The sequence below is a fragment of the Anopheles marshallii genome, chromosome 2, assembly GCF_943734725.1.
Source record: "Anopheles marshallii chromosome 2, idAnoMarsDA_429_01, whole genome shotgun sequence".
Classification (NCBI taxonomy): Eukaryota; Metazoa; Arthropoda; class Insecta; order Diptera; family Culicidae; genus Anopheles; species Anopheles marshallii.
Window position 1 is genome coordinate 27,603,497 of NC_071326.1, and position 19,364 is coordinate 27,622,860.

A 19,364-nucleotide genomic window follows, 5' to 3' on the forward strand; every position below is an offset into this window, starting at 1 on the left:
CGCGTGCTTCTTCTGTGACGGGATTAAGTTTCCATTCGCATGAGAATTCAATTTTCTTTCCCCATTCGGATGCGAGAATGCAATTTTTCGGGGGTTTCCGGTTACGCCAATGCCAATGGGTGCAAATAAAACGGAAGGATGCTGTGCGCACAATGTGTCACTTTCTCTCCGTCTCCCTCTCTCTCTCTCTATCTGCTTGCCATATATTGGTTGTTTGGTTCTTTTTTTTTAATTCTGAAAACTTGCGGAAGCGCAAATTTGTTTTCCGGGAGTGGTTTTTGTGCAGCGCAACTCAGTGCACGAAGGTGGATGGATTTGGACTGGGTGTGAAAACTTTTTAATTCTACCTCCTTTAACTCTTGCTCAAAGTTTTAGATTTAAGAGAAAATGTTGTAGGAAGCAATAGCTATACTTCCTGAGGCTTCCTGAGGCACGATAGATAGCACGGCTTGAGATAAATATTTAATCTAACAGATCTTCAAGGGTTGGCTCGTCCGGTATCATTGTTATGACGTGTCAACGTTCTTATTCTAGAACGGGTTCTCTAGAACCTTCTCCATAGCAAGTAACAGCGTCTTGGAGGAAGAATGTATACAAAAACCTCGTAAATTATTAGTTAAAATTCTAAGGGTCGGGTTGTCCGATATACAAAAACATCGTAAATTATTAGTAAAATTGCAAGGGTCGGGTTGTCCGCTATCAATATTTATATCCTATACAGATACAGGGGCGACCCGGTGGTATGATGTTGGCGGTACCGCTCTTCACACGAACGGACCGCACCAAAATCCCATCCGGACCAATCCCCCATGTAGCAAGGACTGACTATCCGGTTAGGTGGTAAAATAAGTCTAGTAAGCCGAAAATGGCAAGCATGACCTAATAGGCCGTTACGCCAACAAGAGAGAATCAGATATTAATACGCTTTACACCATTCTACGTCATTCTTATGACGTGCCAAACATGCTAGAGCGTGCGTTCTTCACAGAAAGCAAACAAAAACAAACAGGATATCCGTGTATACAAAACAACCGCATAGTAAAACCGTCAATAGTGCCAGCACATAAACCAAACTCTTTGCCTTGTTAATCTATAATCCACCAAACCTTCGGTCAACCACTTAACGCTTTTTTTTGTGGCAAAACTTCACCTAACCACAAAATTCTAAACCCCAAAATCTTGCCACTATCTGCCGCGTAAAACTGGTCGCTTATCAATCCCCCTTTTTACAACCTCCATGCAGTTAAAGGAAAAGAACAAATTCTAACGCCAAAACAAACACAACTCTTCATTAATTTAAACGAGATTAAAACTACCGATTGTTCGGCATGCATCCAAAGGGCGATCCGGTCCCATCCATCGGGCACACTACTATCGCGACACTATATGCCGAACCACACCATGGAAACCGTTAGCCTTGACTTCTAAAACCACACCCGTCGGGCACAACTTGACCCCGCTAATCGCATGACATTTCCTTTCCATATTAATTTACTTTACTACTTCATTTGTGCTTTGTATTTTCGTTTCTTTTCGCTCTCTCCTATTTTCCTCCTGTTATATGTTCTATCTATTTTCCATTAACAAAAGTTGAAACTTTTGTTTTGTTGATATTGTACTGTTTGTACGCTAGTTTTCTAACGCACGTTGTGGTCGCTGCCCGAACTCATGATAAGTTGCTCAAGTAAGCTCACTTCAATGCAATCCATCCACACAGTTAAGAAGCACGGCTTATCGCGTGCTCGCGTGCGAGACTCCGCCAAAAAAAAACAAGCAAGGGGATGTTTATAGGGCCAGCGCGGCATTCAGTGTGCCCGAGTGTCTGCGGAAGCTTATCTTATCATGCGCGCCTTTTTGCATATTGCGATTCGCTTGTGTTCGGTATTTGCCAAATGGAACTTCGCTGCTTATGCTACGGGTAAGATCCTTTACACTCCCTTACTGGAGCAGCTGGTTCAATAAGATGAGCGCAGCAATGAATCCATTACGGGCTGGATGGCGGCAAGGCAAGCTCTTATTTTGAATATATTTGTTCGGACATTAGCCGTACGTTGTATGTGGGTTTGCTGGTGTGTTTGTACGTTTGTGTGTGGCAAGAACATCTGCAGAAAATGCTCAGGAAAAACCATACATACCAGCTAAAAATAAATTCGTCTTTGTAATGCAAACGAGCAACCTACATACTGGCAGGGTAATAAAAGGGTAATGAGATGGTTATAAGACTTTGAGCTCTTGTTTTTGTAGGCAACATGGAATTGCTTTTTCCCAAAAAATAAATAAATAAATAAACTAATCAGCCTTAAAGTATGCAAAGCCAAATTACTTACATTATGCAACACGCATTACAAAAGCATCTAATTAAGTGTCAACGTAACTGTACTGTTTGAAAAGCAAGAATTTTGATATTATATAAACTATATGATAACTTTACAATTGTTTACAAAGTCATATAAAAGGAAGAAAAACCGTGTATAAATAATTAAAAATTACCTTCAAACACAAAAAGGATGTCAACTCCCACTAGTGTCGATTTCTCCACATCTAAATTATACACATTTCTAGATCACATACCACTTTAGCAATCATAAACGCCACCAACTCGTGCGCCAACTTCAAAAAAACACCGACATTTGTGCACCAACGCTTAGACCGATTTAATTTGTGTTTTTTATAGCTTTACAAGCAATAGCCGATAATAAAGATATCCAAATCAAACGATCACACTTTGCTGGCACAATAAAACGGGCCCCAGATGATGGCCTTGGGTTTAGGGGATGACGTTTGCTGTTCGCTAAAGAGTTGCCGTTTTTTTTTTTAGCGTCGATCGTCGATCACCCCCTACTCGACACCTTCATTACAAACTCACTTTGATTTTGGATTTTTTGCACACGGTTTTCGTTCCGTTTTTTTACAAAATTCGATGCCTTTAAGAATACTGCACACGCACACACAAACGTCTAGACGATGATCGATCACTATCACCTTCCATGTCGACCGGCAAAATCTGACTCGATCTAAATTGATCGTCGCACCGTACCCATCGTTCCGATCGTTCTAAATTAATCCGCATGCATGTTGTGTTTGGCCGGTGAAATTGTTGGTAAAAAACCGCAGCATTTTGGTCCAAAAGTCGACCAGCAAAAACAACCCCCACCGACACACTCATGCACAGCAGCGCACCGATCCCTTCACTGTGGGGCAGTCTGTCCCGAACACCGCACCAGAAATTAAGCACTGTCTTCAAACTCTCTGTCACGCTCGCTAGAGAGGGTAAGATAGAGGGAGCATGCGAATGAGTTAACTGGGCGAAGGGCAACTGCCACCGGGCGCATCCTTGCTGTCGCAATGGAGCATCACCACCCGGCCCATCGTAGGCCCTCGGCCCTACACGGTGCTTGCCACTCACCAGCAGGATCTCTCCCCTCCAGACAGTGCGAGCGTAGCATCAAATCTGGGGTGCAGATGTGACCGGGTATTTACGCTTACCGCATCTACCACGACTCGATCGCAGCATACGTTAAAGACGAGCGTTTGCTTCACATGCGCTCACTGTGCGAAGATCGTTGATCGTTGTGCCGCAGCAACTGCACCAACACTGCGCTGACGGTAGAGCTTGCCGTGTCTTATCGCGTGAACCGGACGATGAGATCCGATGGTGTCGACTGATGCCGGTGATCTGTTGCTGCGGTATTGACACCCCGGGCGTGCACGAGATATGCAGCAGCGATCGGCGAAGAAGCGTAACAAGCGTACGCGCACAGTGAACTGCACCCAAATCGTGGGGAATAAGGAAAAAAAAAGACCCCATGACGATGAAATGCAACGAGATGAGAAATCTCGCACACACGGTGGAATCTTGGGAGTATGTTCGGCCGGTGCAGAGAGACATGAGAGAGATAAGTGCAGCTCGCTGCACTACTATTATGATTAACATAGCTTGGCTTGGCAAAACAGTAGAGTTCGGCTGACTTTCTTCGGGTGATCTTCAATACACATATTGTTTTTTTAACTTATAAGTCCTAAACAAATTACAGTCAATAGATGCAAATGGTATGCAAATCCTAAAGTCATTCTTATAGCCTATTGAAACATATGTTCAGCTCATAATAGAAACCCCGCGAATGATGCCACCCTTTAACATATGTTCTTTTTCATGATTTGATGAGACTTTTGATGAATTGTTTGTGTTCTGAAGTTGCTATAAACGCACCATTTTGGTGCACTGATACACGCTTACTATAAGTGCAGTAGACCCCTAGTGGACCACCGTGAAATAAAAGTCATATCGCGTTTTACTTAAATATGTTCACGACATCATCACGCTTGAAAATGAACCGTTTAGTCAAGTCAGCGTAAAATTAAAGCTATAAGCTCCAACTAAATCATGTCAATAAATTAGTTTTGATGCGTTAAACACCAACGCCAGCGCTAAACCGGTACTGACGATGGTTAAGGTCCCCGCGGCACTCATTAACCTGCGGCACACAGGATTAAGCACGAAACATTCGGAGGCGTAAACAACGAAACTTTGCCGTGCTGCAACGATTTTGATTTAAACCCGGCTGCGAAAACATAAGAAAACCTATCGCAACCGGCTGACCGGCGGCCATATGCGTGTTTGCGTCTTCTCGGAGTTCTATTTTTCGCCCGGTAGCTGCGGCCTGTCCACACATATGAGGGAGGTGGAAACGCATGCTCTACACCAGTGGTGCCAGTGTCGGTGGCCTTGCAGAGGCATGTTGCCCAACGCTGGGTACCAGTGCCGCACTTTTGCTGTACCCGAGACCTCCCCGCGTCCCAAGGTTGAGCAATTGCTGGACCGCCATTGTTCCTGATGTCCACAATCGAGCCCCGTCGCTTTGTTCGCCCTATCTGTTTCCCCACAAAAAAAAAAAAGCCAACGGTTTTCCCCTCAATCTCCCCGTCCAGTGTAAGAGGGATGGCCTTAGCGTTTGCGATAAATAACGTACGATGTATATGCACGAGCCTATGCTGGACCCATCCGGCCGATAAATCATAACACTCACCCATCCATCTGACCACGGTGACCTTCTGGGAAAAGTTTCACATTATGAAGCAGAGAAGAAGAAAAAAAGCAACACGCACCACGCAGGACCGTGTGGGTGTTTTGTTTTTAATTTTGGTTTATTTATTTACGCTTTGCTTGGGACCGTTTTGGGACGACCCAGCGGCGAAATCGCGGGACGACGGAGTGATTATTAAAACGTTACCACTCGTTAGCCGAACGCATCGGTCTGAGAATGAGTGAATGTAGGGGAAAATCCACCGCCCGTTAATGTATCGGATGTTACGAAAAAATTGAAACTCAGCCAAACATCTTAACCCATTTTTCTTGGGGTGCTGAGCGCCTTGCAGCACCAAACGTGCACCAGACCTGAAGCAGATGAACGAAAAAAAAAAAACGACTCTTGCAGATGATTCTGCAGGGTTTTAATCTAACAGAAATACCCACACCAAATGCGTGATGTTGAAATCGTTGGGAAAAGTGGAAAAGATTTCTAACCATCATTGCGCCCCCCCCCCCCCAAAAGTGCATCGGCGATGCGAAGATGCACGTTAGTGATGCACGGTTTGGGTGCTCAGAAAGCGAACGAAAGCGCCACGCTTCCCTATTGCGTGGTGATTGATTCCATATCAATCGGTTTCGGATTATCGCGAGGGTGGCCCAGTTAGTGGGCTGGGTGCATCTATTTTTCACAGCGAAGAAAAGAAAATGAAATGCAAAGGGGGTAAAACCACACCCCCCCCCCTTCCCGAGCGTGACGATGTTGCAATTGATGCACTGATTGATGTTCTGTGTGCTCACGCTAGTCGCTGCGAGCCGGCGTGCATGCGAATGGCGGTAGAAATCGCCCGTTGGATGCGAACAAATATCCCACGATTAGCCACCAAACGGGATGGCGATTAGGTGCGCTCCAAACCGAACGCGATCCGGCTTTACCATTCTTCGGTCTGCGCCGCACAGGCACGAGCAGCGACCGATGGTTGGTGCGTGAGATAAAAACGGCACCCGCTACGCGCGGCTTGCATGCAGTGGCGATGCGCTCGGCAAGCGTCTGTGCGCCATCGGAACGCACGCGCAACTAATAAATTAATTTTAACATAATCAAAACCATTCTCCCACCACCTATCTGTCCACCCACCCGTTTCGATGCAGTGTCCCGCGGGGCGGGATGGTAGAAATGTGTGAGAACCCCAGCGCTGGCAACTGTTTGCCGTTTGCCGTCTGTCGTCGTTCTGCCCACGTTTCGGCGCTGCTGTGCTTTATCGTTTACGACAAATTTCTTACGCACGCCTGTATTCACTGCCCACTTGCTCATCCTTTCCGATGCTTGCCGAGGCGATCATCCCATTTCTTAAGCACCCAGTTGACTCGCATTGCTCGGATAAACCATCCACCCGGCCCCCGGGGGGGGGGGGAGAGTATCTCGCGCAACCCCAACGAAGAATGCACCCGGTAGCGATCGATTGATTTTCTCGGCCCATCAAAACATGGACGAACTGGGCGGCATTTTCAAACGCGCTGGCGTATGGTTTTGCTTACGAAAGCAGCCATGCTTCCTGGTGTGAAATGTTGGAAAACTTTTCAATCTTCGGCACCCTATAAATAGCAATGCAAAACAAAAACATCACATCACATGTATGCGCTTTATATTTACAGTGTTTTTTTTTTTTGCTGAAAGTGAGAAAAAAAACTGTTTAAACAAAGTTAGTCTTTGACAGTGGACAGATCTTGGCCGTACAAATCATTCAAGAATGTTAACACAAGGTTGTTTTCGTTGATTAGTGCTAATGTTGGTACTAATAGGATGATCAACATGGGAGAGATCTGCCCCGTTTTGGTGTTGGACGTAAAACGGTGTTAAGTTATTCCAGCATAAATCTCAAGCGAATGCTAACCGGTACTCTCTGTGAAAACTTATTTAAGACAATCAGTTAATCAGAATCTTTCTTACGGACTTACTTATTTATCTGGCGCTATAACCACTTCGCGGTCTTGACTTGCTGCAGGAGTCCTCTAAAACGCTCACGGTAGAGTGGCTTTGTCAGCCAATCCATTATCCAGGCTTATCTCACGGACTCCATCTCAATTTTGGCTTACCACGGGCCTCCTCTGTCCATGTGGACAACCCTAAAAGGACTTTACGGGCTGGGTCGTCCGGTGTCATTCTCATGACGTGACCAGCCCACCAGAGTCTGGCGTGTTTAATCCGCTGTATGGCAGTAAGTTCGCCGTACAGCTCATAGAGCTCGTCATTGTAGCGGTTTCTAAACAGAATCTACTATGCCAAAAATGTTTAGTTCCCAGTGGAGATTTGATCTCCGATGCCTCTTGTACCAAAACGCCGAGCTTGCTGTTTGATTTTTTGGTGTATAATTTACTTTTCCTGCGTGTTGTTTTTTTGTTCCAAAAAGAGTATGTTATTGTTTTTTTTATTAGATTTTGAGCTTATTTTGTCTTATAAAATCTTTCATTGCTTCTGTCAACGATGTTGCATGGAATATGTCAAATTTCCTTTGGAAATGTCATTTCCGTACGGATAATCAGACACCCGGATAATCGGCACTCCACTGTAATTAATAAATACAATTCAATCCCATCTCCCAACGAACGCATCCAACCAAATGATTCCATTGCGGAATGAAAACTCATGCTTATATTTCGTAATTAAAAATTCTAATTGAAAAAAAAAAAATCATTGCTCCCAAATCTTCACCCGACTGTAACGAGCAATTCAATCCAAGAAGAAACAAATACAGTACGAACGAAGCGAAAACAAAAGCCCAAATTTAATCACACTTTAAAGGTCTTACTTTCTGCTGGCATGTGCTGCCGGAACCCCGGTTGCCCGGATGTAGGAATTTTTGCACATTCATCCTAGAGACGGTGCCCACCGTCTGTTACTTCCCGTTGCGGTGCGCCATCCCACACTACCATTTGACGGCATCCAATAATTCCTACCCAACATCTTCGACCCCTCCGGACCCGTGGCACGATCGGCGCTTTAGCCGGCAAAGTAGTGCTCACGTTTCGAAAAATGGTTCTATTTAAATTCGTACAGACGGTAGGCGCGAGGACAGCGAAAATGGGAGTAAGGGTCGTTAACAAACAACAAAAAAAAAACAAGCCCAGTCCCAACACCCAAAGCAAACGGTGCATCGGACGGTGCAGCAAAAGCAGATGACTGCAGCAACAACCAAACCGGCAGCAGTATTGCTGCTTCTCGCTTTCATTGCGCATTCTACCGCACGTTTGCTTCACCGGTAGTTTCTTCTATTTCGGACCCCGGGACAACAGCACAGCCTCTGGTACGCGTTCTTCCCTACATCGCTTGCGTTACGATTCTAGTCAGCCACCCTGTCCCGTGCCCCCGCTGCGTTCGAGGGCCGAATTCGATTTGGAAGCAAAGCGTAACATAAAGCCAGCACCAGCGGCAGATGTCTTTTTTTGTTCTCTCTCCTGTGTGTTTGAGATCGTAAACGACCATATGCCGCGGACTTGATGCAGAGTCGTCCGCCTAGATGTGCCTTGACAGGGCCCTTCTGCATTCGAAATCCTCTCGATCGCGCCGCTAAACGATCTCGGGATCGGACTGTACGGGCGTCGGGACCGGTCCCCGACTGGATCGGATCCCATAGCCGGGGCGGTCCGCTGCCGCTCGTTGATCATTAGATGCGGGTTCCGTGTGGTGATCGATACGCGCCCGAGACCGGTTGGGTGAGCGTGTAAAATAAATCAACCGTACCGATCTCGCTACGCTTCCGATGCGTTCTTCCTATCGTAATCCTATCAAAAAACCCCTAACTGCTGTCTTTAAGGATGCTTGTTTCTGGTCAATCTCTTCCGGGTCCTCTTCCAGGAGGCAACCCAAACAACATAATGAAAACTCCTCCACAATAATGAAGATAACAGACACTCGTTTTTCTCTCCACTTTCAATCACTTCTCGCGACGCTAGCATCCCTGTTCCCGGAGCTTGTTGGGCATTTGTTGATGATTGTTACAGACCATTATTATTGTGTTGTGCGCTGCTGGCAGGAAAATGTTTCCACTTTCCCGGGTTTTCAATTATCACGAACGAATGAGGGTGTTGCACCGCTACCGGGGTTCTGGCCGACACGCACGCCCCGAGAATTGAAAGTGAAAAGTAAACATTACTTCCACGCTTCCATTCGTCATCGGGGTCCCGGGAACCAACCACTCGACGGTGACACCGTTCCGTTTTGAGCAACGGCAAGAAGGTTGTGCACTATTATTATTATTTTTTATCACCCAAAATTACACCGGTGTAGAATGGATCGGCTGTTGACGGCCGGGACGGCCGAAAGGTGTGCGATAAATTGGAGTACGTTGGGAAATCTGATTGATGGCCTGATGAGTGTATGTGTGTTAAACAGGCCATCCTAATCTTTGCCAGTTGTGGACTGTGGACATCGGAGACCTAATTTTTTTTTTCTATAAAGGGGACAGATATGAATCTAATCAACTGTTAGATTTGGTTGACGGTAAGTTCCCGAGCTATTTTACAGGAAGAAATGTTAAGTTTTACACCAACAGAACAGCAGGGAAATCCAAATTGAAACAACAATTAATCAATGTCAGACGGAAGCATTTATCCAATCATTTCAAGCCCACCGAGTACGTGTAGGTAGAAGCATCACAATTATTTTAAAAGCCCATGATGATGACATTTTTCATGTTGCAATTTGTTGCTAAACTGTTCGTCATCGTGGGCATTCGGTTTTTGGCGTTGAATTTAGCCCAGCAGAAAGCCACCAACATGCACCTGATGCCAAAATGAGCCTCCTCTCCGTTCTAACACCTGGGCTAACGAGAATCCATTTATGAGGCATGCAGTTGTGGCGCATTTCATAATGAAAAGCCCCCCGATGTTGGAGCTACCGATCGCGCTACAGCGAAAGTAGCAGCAGCTTGCACCAACCGCAAAAAAACTACCCTCATCGATAAGCATCGTCCAATTTCGATCGATTTTGAACTAATTTCCGCACACCGTTTCACTGTTGGAACGAGTCCCTCGGCACACACAGCGCCCCCCGGGGTACATAATTACTTACCAAATTATCAAACGCGGAATCCCCATGGTACGGTGGCATCGTTTGTGCCATCCTTGTTTTTTTTTTCCTGTGCAATTCTTTTGCAACAGGGGTTTTTGTTTTCATGCGGAGGTTTGCTTGCCGGTTGGTTTCCGCCTTGCTTGCGTCACGCGCGGGCACGATCGTCCCTTGCCACAAGTGCGGACCCATGATGGCAGTTTGCACATTCCCTTGGGCGAAAAGTGAAACTCCGTTAGAACCGAAACAGGTGCTTGCGCTTGCTAACGATTAAATACGGTGCGCAAAAGAATGGAGCCGTTCTTCTTTTTTTTTCGCTGCTGTTCGTCGTGGTTTCGGTTAAACTTTCGCAAACCAACCAGCCGGAACGCTGCCGGTGGTGTATGTTGGTATAGAAGAGTTTTGCTTCGTTAAGAACGGTACTTTAAATTTTTGGACAATCCAAAACTTGGATAAGCTAAAACTAATGCATGTGCATTTTAAAGAAAATATAAATTCTTTGCTAGAATCACAGAGCTATCCAGAGCAGAGTGCTCTAACAGAGTACTTCAAGTCATGGAACAAGAAAGATGTCAGAGCTCCAGGAGCGTTCTGTCAAATGTCGTCCTTAAAACCATCTGTAGGATGATAAATCAACCAAAACCAATAACTCTTCTCCACGTAGAACACAACACAAACTCCAGAAACTCATTTCTATCATGTGTAACATACACATCATGCTTGAAACTTAATACAGCAGTGAGAGAAGTTCGCAGAGCATCCAATCAAAACTCGATAAATGGAGCGAAACAGTATAAAAAACACCAGAAATTCATCAGATATATGGTGATTTCGTGATCTGTGGTGAGCTGAGAACTAATTAAATCACATTGAAACATCTCTAGAAACTTTATGGACACGACATTTGGCAGTATTTTTTGTGTGGAAGTAGCGAGTAGGTGTAGAAGGTTGACTTCACTGAGATGACTTTCTCTTAGTAAAGAGGAAGCAATATCTTCATGTTAGAAATGAGGAAACGAGACACTCTTCTTTTTCTTTATCGATAACAAAAACCTCAAGAGATTTGCCCATTTCTGACAGAACATGACTTTATTTGCCTGTAGCTGAATAATCAAAGTCCTACGTACGGGGGAATTGGTCTAGATGAGATTTTGGACCATGTCCCTGTCGCGTGAAGACCGGTCCCGCTAACAGGTACACCACCGGGCCACTCCGAGACGAGACACATGATTAGCAATAATAATGATACCAGGTCTTTTCCACCTACTATTCCAAAGAGTCCATCGTAATGATCGACACCTTTACACACTCAAGCCCACCTTATGTTGCTGCCTTAATTACATTTAACATTTTAACCGAAAGGGCTTTAACGCGCAATACTCAAGCTTAACATTGGTGAACATTATGCAATCTGTACACGGTTAAGAATGCTACATTTAACGGACCTTAAATTCTCTAATGCTCTTAACGGCATGTACTTCCTGCATTGCACTTTCCACTCCATATGTGTTGCGTCAAAGTGAGGTTATGGCGGAAGTTGGTCTCTTCGACCAAACAAAAAAAGCATCCAACGTGTGTCGCGCCTGGTGGCGTGGTCCAACGCTTCCACCGGTTCATATTTTGTCATTTCGTGTATTGTTTTTGCTACAATCAGCACTTTTCTGTCCGCAACTGTCCTACCGTAACCGATTTATGCATGGCGTAAGGAAACGAATAAAAAAAAATAAAACCAGAATCGTTTTTGCGACCACGCTTCACCGACGCAGTTGTGGCGGGGTCGGCTCTAGAAAGCCCCCTCCCCCCCCCCCTCCCCCCCCCCCCCCCCCTTCTCCTGAGTAGGTACATTGGCAGGTGTTTTGCACGTGGACACAACAACATCACAGCCCCTCGAAGCCGTGATTCCGAACAAGAAACACCGGGCCAAGATGTGTGCCGATCGCTTCAGATGGAAAGCAATAAGTCGGCCAAATCTCGTGCGCTGGGAATGAGGCAAACACACACACACACACACGCACAGGACATACGCGTTCGGGCAGGTGCATTGGTTTGTCGTGAAGTTTCTTTCATATTATTCTGTTCCACTACGGTACGGTGGCAAGATTTCTGCATGTATCCTTCACCCGTTGCCTTACCATAATGAATACGCTTTATTGCCCACACGGCTTCACGTTCAGGGGCCCGCATCTTTTGTTCAACCCTCGATCAGCAATCTCGATCAGGTGACCACGTGCGTGAAGTTTCGTTTGGATTGTTTTTTTTTGTTATTCCTTCCACTCGCTTCGAATATCCTGCTGTTTATTTGGAGAGCTGGCCACTATTGACCACTGATCAGACGCAATCGCAGTTCGGCTTACGAAGATGATATTCGATTCCTGCCTAATTAATGCTACGGCATGGTATTTTGATACGCGTTACCATTCTTACGCATATGCGCTTGTGAGAAGAAGGAATTGGAGGACTTCAACCTTTAAAGTAATAAGTGTACAACAAACAAACGGCAATTAGACAATGAAGACCGTCCACCATTGACCCCGCTTCCAGACCGGGACATCTCATTAGCCGTAATAATTCACACATTACGACCCAGCGTCAGTTGACGACAAATGGACAAGGGATTCAGAATGTCAATACCATCGGTAATTTTAAATTGCAAATAAATTGCATCCCTCACGACCGGTAACTCTAGGTGGATGGAACAAGGGGGCCAGCTTACCCGGGTGTACGTAGGCAGCAGCAACTTTTACCTGCCGTCCGCCACAGGGTTTCGCTGTGCCGTGGATGTGCTTGAAGCTTTTATCAGCCTCTGCCAGCATGGAAAAAAGGGCAGATGTTCGACGGCATCGGTTGGAAGGAAACATCGACGAGGCTCGCTACGAAACGGCGTGCCCATTGTACGTTTCTCGTGGTTTGTTTCGTTCCTTCTCCTTCCATTTCCCAATGTTTGTGCGGGCATGGCGTGTGTTTCCACCTGCTCGGGATATCCGATTCCTTTGCCGTGCATCCTTCCAGTACAGAAGGATTCGGTTCCACCTTCCGTCTGGTTGCTTTCTGCACCCTGGCTGTATTATGACGCTCCGATCGGTCGTAAGGCGCAGGCGAGTGTAATGTTTCCCTTCCTTCAAGGGGTACTCCTCCACCTTCAACACGGAGTGGAAACACATGATGCGTGTGTGATCGCTTATGAGTCCTTCCTCTAATGGTTCCCCTAACAATGTGTGCCACGAGAGCCTGTCTAACGTCCCATCGCACCCACTCTACTCCCATAAGACGCTGGTGCAAACGGCACCAGACCTTCCATTCGTATGTGATCCGGATTTCAAGCAACAGTACGCCATCGCAACCGTGTGTTTAGGTCCTTTAGCACCGTGCTAATGATAATAATCCCGTCAAGTGGGCTCAAAATAATAACAATAATGCATTACCGAGGACACATTCCACCCACCCCGTCGCACGGGGGAAAAAGTGACTCCGTCGGATAAGCTATTCCCCATACAAACCGTACCGTGCCGGTGCCGCACGATGACAGACAATTACCGCATAACGCGCGGCCGTGCACTTGGCGGTGAACCATTTTCCATGATTAGGAAGGAATTCTATCGAGTCACGCTGGTTTTCATCTAATGGAACGCACCACTCAAGCCGTTCAATGGGTCGTTCAGTGTGCTGTGTGACACGGATACGGCAGCGCAAGTAATGGAAGTCACCTTAGTATATACTCATTTTTGATCAACTACCCTTTATGGGTCCGAAGGGGTGCGAAACTTTAAATTTATTCCAGCGACACATTGAAGATGGCTTGTCGTGCACTTTTGGGGCTTTTCGCAGCGGTCACATAAGTAACAGCCCGAATGCGTGACAGTTTGCCGACGCTGTTGCACCGCACCTTTCGCTCCAATTGCCGGTCGATGGTCGATGCAAATAGCCACAGACAGATGACGGAACCGCAATCGTCGAAACATTCGGAGATATGGTCCGATTTTAGGCCCGCTCTGTGTTAATTGGTGATTATGTGTGCGTTGGCAATTGACAAACCCGTTCAGCAAACGACGGCTAACACTCGTATACGATCATACAAGCCGGGCCTAAGACGGCCGCTCCGGCGAATTCTAATGTCATTACCACACGACGGTCGAGTGAGCAAAACAAGAGTTTCCCACAAAAGCGACAACGACATGCGAACCGTTTCGAGTTTCCACCGCGTGGCAGTCGCCAAAAATCGTTGTACCGAGAAGTGGACCATTGCCGGGATGGGTTCTCGGCTTTTTTTTTTATATTTCGTTTTGCTCATGCCATTGGAAACACGACCCTGCCAAGCCAGAAACGAAACCTTCGCTCTTGGATGCGCTGTATTTTGTGAAACAGAATGTGTCCACCGGGCGGGCTTAGGTAATGGAGCGTTTGGCAACAGATGGTTATTCTAGGCGCATTACGCTGAGGTGTTTCCGCCAAATCTGGCCGTATCGATATCGATACGGTGCGCTTGTATCAACTTACCCCGATCAGATTCTCCAGCTCGCCCAGCCACTCGCTCAGCAGCTTCTCGGGATCGTCCGATAAACTCGCCATGATGTGGTGGTGGTTCTTAGGATTGTGTCTGCAAGAATTAAAAACAAGCCGTGGAAAAAATACTGTTAGAAAATCAACTTGTACCATTTAAGAGCAGACAACATGCTAATAAAAAAAAGTAATTTTGTATTATTAACGCTTCTCCGTATACTTTCGTTGAGATGTGTTGAGACATATTTAAAAAAATATGTTAAAAAATCTTATAAAATGTTATTCATTTTAATAAATGATATATATTAAAATTTAATTAAGTAACAAAGTAAAAAAAAATATTTTATTCTGTCCAAAATTGCTTACGCCACTGTTCATGCTTGAGAGGATTGTGTGTGTACAGTAGAGACATCTAGGTGTCTTGGGACGTATGGCGTATTGCCTACCCTCATTCAATCATGCCTTTGAATTGCATAACCGCAGGCGTTTTTATTGATTGTGGTGACTGTACGTACAGTGCGTACCATAAAAATCATACCAATGGATTTTTTAATAGTTTTCGTAGATATGCTTTAATTTAGCAAAAGTTATTCTAATTATATCCGTTAAAAAAATATCCAATTTTGTATAATATATTGTTTTTAAGTGTAGATATCTGACACATTTTTTTTAACAAAGACGTCAAAATGGGTTTCCATTCGTTTTTTTTTTTAATTTCTAACACGATAGTTAGTTAGGATCACATTTTAACTCACATTATCGCGAAACATTAAACAATATTTTCAAATGTACAGTTACAATCAATTAGCAGCCCATTTTTGCCCCACAAACACGGCAAGTGGGACAACTGACTCTGCCACGCACTGTACCATTTTTGATAACGAGTTTGAACGTAACGTATCTTTCTTTCCCAACAGGTTTCGTCCTTTCTCGATTGCTCTTTTTGACTGTTTAATAAATAAATACCCGATACCGGCGGTACGCTCCGTACCAGGCCAAACTGTGTACTCAAAAGTGTTTCATACAGCCGGTTCGAATGTGTTCCTTCCGCTGCGCCACCAATCTTACCCTGATTAATTTCTATTTCCCTCCCGTCTTGTCCATGCGAATGAAGAAACGACCCAACGCAAACATTCCCGATCAAACAGCTTCGGGACTTCGCCGTCTAGTTCGGGTAGTTCCGAGTGCAACCGGCGGCATCCTAGGCCTGCCGGAATTCTAGACCAGACGCTGGTATTGTTTACACTCAGCAAGCACTGTGGCTAATTTATCAAAGTATCTACACACACACACACACACACGCGCGGAGGAGGGGGGTGGGCGACAGTGGTGTTGATCTACATTAGAACGCTGTAACTGGACCAACCACTGTTGCATCGGGCGGGGGATACCCGGGGGGGAGTTTTGAGGGAAAATAACGGCCCCTCGAGGTGGGTGCTGTGTGTGAGGTTTACGCCAAAGTAGAACACACACTACAAGCGCATAGGAAAATTAATAACTTCCTGTCTTTCTACGGGTTGAAGTGCATTCCAGCGTATTGCATTGCAGGCGCACGCATAAACACACACCCGGCTATCCAATTCGCGCATCTTCTCGTCGAGAACGGAACCCCAAGACCCACCAGCAACGCAACGCGATGGCGTAGCCCAACACGCGCACGAAACGGGCGTGAGCTCGAATACGTTCCGTTTCGGTGCTATTTGTGTGATGATTTATTTTAATTCGTAAGCGTTCTGGTACGTGCGGAAAATCGAGGGAAAATACGCACTTTTCCAAGTATGGCCCAAGCATGGGGGGAGGGTAACGCCACAACACTACGCTTAATGCGTTGCGTTTCGCTCAATTATAATTATTTCCCATTCTGCGGCGTTACGAACGCCACTCAAGGACGATGTCCATTACAGAAATACATCTGCCAGGATTTATTGTGCGGTGCTTGTAAAGGGATTTATACGCTTCTTGCTGTAATTTTCACACGCAATCCGGTACCACTTACCCGGGGGTGGTTCGTTGGGCCAATTTTAGTATTCCACGCAGGAAGTGAATTGGCGCGTGTGAGAAAGATACTCAAAGGACAGCATGGCAATAAACAATCGCCACCAGAATTGGGTGGTGTTGGCATGAGTCTGGTAAATGCAATTTTAAGATTTGCAGCCCACTTAGGAAGTGAAATTCTCGCATTCACTCAACTTAAAAAGGGAACCACAAACTTCATGCATCATCCCCTTCAAATACCCTTTTGCTGCGTGCAACTGAGGACAGACATTTGCATGGAGAAAACATAACCCGTACCGTAGCGTTACTTGCGTTCCAAAGCTTACCAGCACACAATCAACTCGCACGGTTTATGACTTGCCGCAGCAAACAGTAAAACAAAAAAGCCCCCAAACAAAACTACAAACTCCTCGTGGTCCGTAGACTCGGAATCAAATGGAAAACAAAAAAACAAAAACAACACAGAAAATGGTAAAACATTCACAAAACGCTAACGTGACCCCTAATCCTAACAAAACAGAAACGTTGGAAGAAGAAAAAAAAGCCCGAAACATAGCACCATCGTTTCACCCACCCCAAAAACTGGTTAGCCCTTCGGTGGGAGGGACTCCTGCTTGCGGTGGGCAACAAAGTGGGTCGCTAAAGGGAAAGAAGAAAAAGGCCAGCGCTTTGATAAACAAATCACTGCACATCACCTTTCCGAAAGCTTCCGTCGATAAGGCTGCGCACAGCAGGCGTACAGAAGGCTTCTATCTAGCGTCATCGGCCACTGCAGCATCCCAGCCCGTCGTCGCGGCGGTCGGTCCCGCGTTCGACGTCACATTAAAGAAAGTTTTCGGCCTAGATCGCTCACTCAAACCTCAACTCAACTCCGGCCATACGAATACTGTCATCCCGCAAATGATGGTGATGGACGCCTGGATGTAGAATGTGGCTCCCGTGACGACTTAATCCGAGCCACCCCTTTTTTTCCCCCCCCGAGCGCACTACCGGAACCACCCGTCATCGGACGAGCGGCCCGTCATCGCATAACCGGGCGTGTAAGACGGCCGGTGGTGATGATAAACGGTGCATAAAATTAAAACCATCCTTCCCTGCGGCAGGTTGGCAGGCACTGAATGGGGGCCCACGGTTCATCCTGGTACGGCGAAAACTAGGTTAGTTTGCGGCCGAGAAAATGCGTGTCACCAAATCTCCTAGCCATATGGAAAGTGCCGGGCCCCAGAAGGCCCCAGAACGTTGCTGCAGAAAACGGGCGGACGGCGGTGATGAAACTTAAAACTCAACTGTGACATAGAAAACGGTGTACCATGGACAAGAGAGTGCTGCTGATGAGCAGCAGAAATTGCTTGAAAGGGGTGGACAGCGAAGAAAAAAAAAGGTCAATAATTGGAAACTCATTTTGCTACAAAAGCCGGCCAATTGGAGTGAATGCTGCACACCGCATTGGACGCGATGAGTGCGGCGGCTGGGTGGGTGCTACGAGGGCGAACATGGCCCTGAGGCACAACAATGAAAGCACAAGTATGACCTATAACACAGTGCCCCACACGTAAAGATACACACTTAGCCGAGCTCCACAACATTACAGTGTGTGGCATAACTATGGCGTCGCTCATTACTAACTTGTATAGGAAATAGGGCGCTAGGTAGCATATGAAATACAACCATTATAATAATAGCCACCACCAATAGTAACATCAAGATTGAGGTCATTTCACTATTCTTTTTGTGTGCGGTAAGCTTACGATCACGATGAGCTGTTAGACTTCATGATTTTGATATCACCTTCTACCTATAAAAAACCCATTTTTTCTCATACCAAATGGACTAAATTGACAGCGGGTAAAGTGTAATCACAACTGAAGCTGCTGTTGCGATGATCATCAAATAGTAAAGAAATGTAGTTAATGACTGATGAAACAAACAAAAGCGATCAAAGTTTCAATACCTAATCAGTACTTTTTAACTAAACAGTACAAAAAACTAACGCGTTGTTGAATGTTTCTCGTCTCGTTTGCTTATACACAGCTCATGAGGCCGTAGTTACATTTTGTTTGATGTCAGAACAGCCCATTTGGAATGGAACAGGTCCAATTTGAAGGAAAATAATCCCCAACAACCTGAATAAGATACCATTTTGGCTAAAGGAAATATCAAATCGGCTGATCGTGATCCCAAACGGAACGGAAGTCCCATCGATCACAAATGGAGCCTGAGAAACGACTAGCAACAGCGTTCTTGTTATTACATTAAACATCAACTACATTATGAAAACATGCAAATAGGACTTATTTAAACAATCTTTATTTAGCCAAATCGATTGGCTCATATGTGGCTATTAAAAGGAGCTAAAACTTCACGTCGCATTCGCCGGAGTAGCTTTATTAAGTCCTCTGTCTCCCAGTCATTGATCCTCTTAGCTTGAGCATCCTCGGCTCGATCAGTTTCGCCGCTCAATGTCGCGCCCTCTACAGTCAAACGCTAGAAGTCCTTTGTCGCAATCGAATTGACCGTTAAATAATATTTAACAGAAGTGTTATTTACGTTGATAAGTGTCTGTTGCAACGTGGTTTACATTGCACGAAATCACGCACGATTTTTTCAGCAAATTGCTTGAAGAATTCCTCCGATACGATCGTTTAACATAAAAGCAGATAAAAAGTTTCGAATAGAATCAAATCTCGATTGTTTGACAAAGAAGTTCTCAAAATATACTATCCTAACTCACTGGCTTATAGTCATATAAATCACATTCTGTTTGCCCAAAGATGGAGC

The 19,364-nt window shown here is 45.6% G+C and overlaps 1 protein-coding gene across 1 annotated transcript in view; it reads right to left on the minus strand.

Annotated features, from left to right (window-relative positions):
* LOC128719462 (abnormal cell migration protein 10) overlaps positions 1-14,660 on the minus strand; it is a 31,959-nt gene extending 17,299 nt beyond the window's left edge. The window contains exon 1 of the mRNA XM_053813086.1: positions 14,589-14,660. Coding sequence (XP_053669061.1) covers positions 14,589-14,660 — 72 coding nt within the window. The remainder of the gene's footprint in view (positions 1-14,588) is intronic.
* Between the last annotated feature and the right edge of the window lie 4,704 nt (positions 14,661-19,364).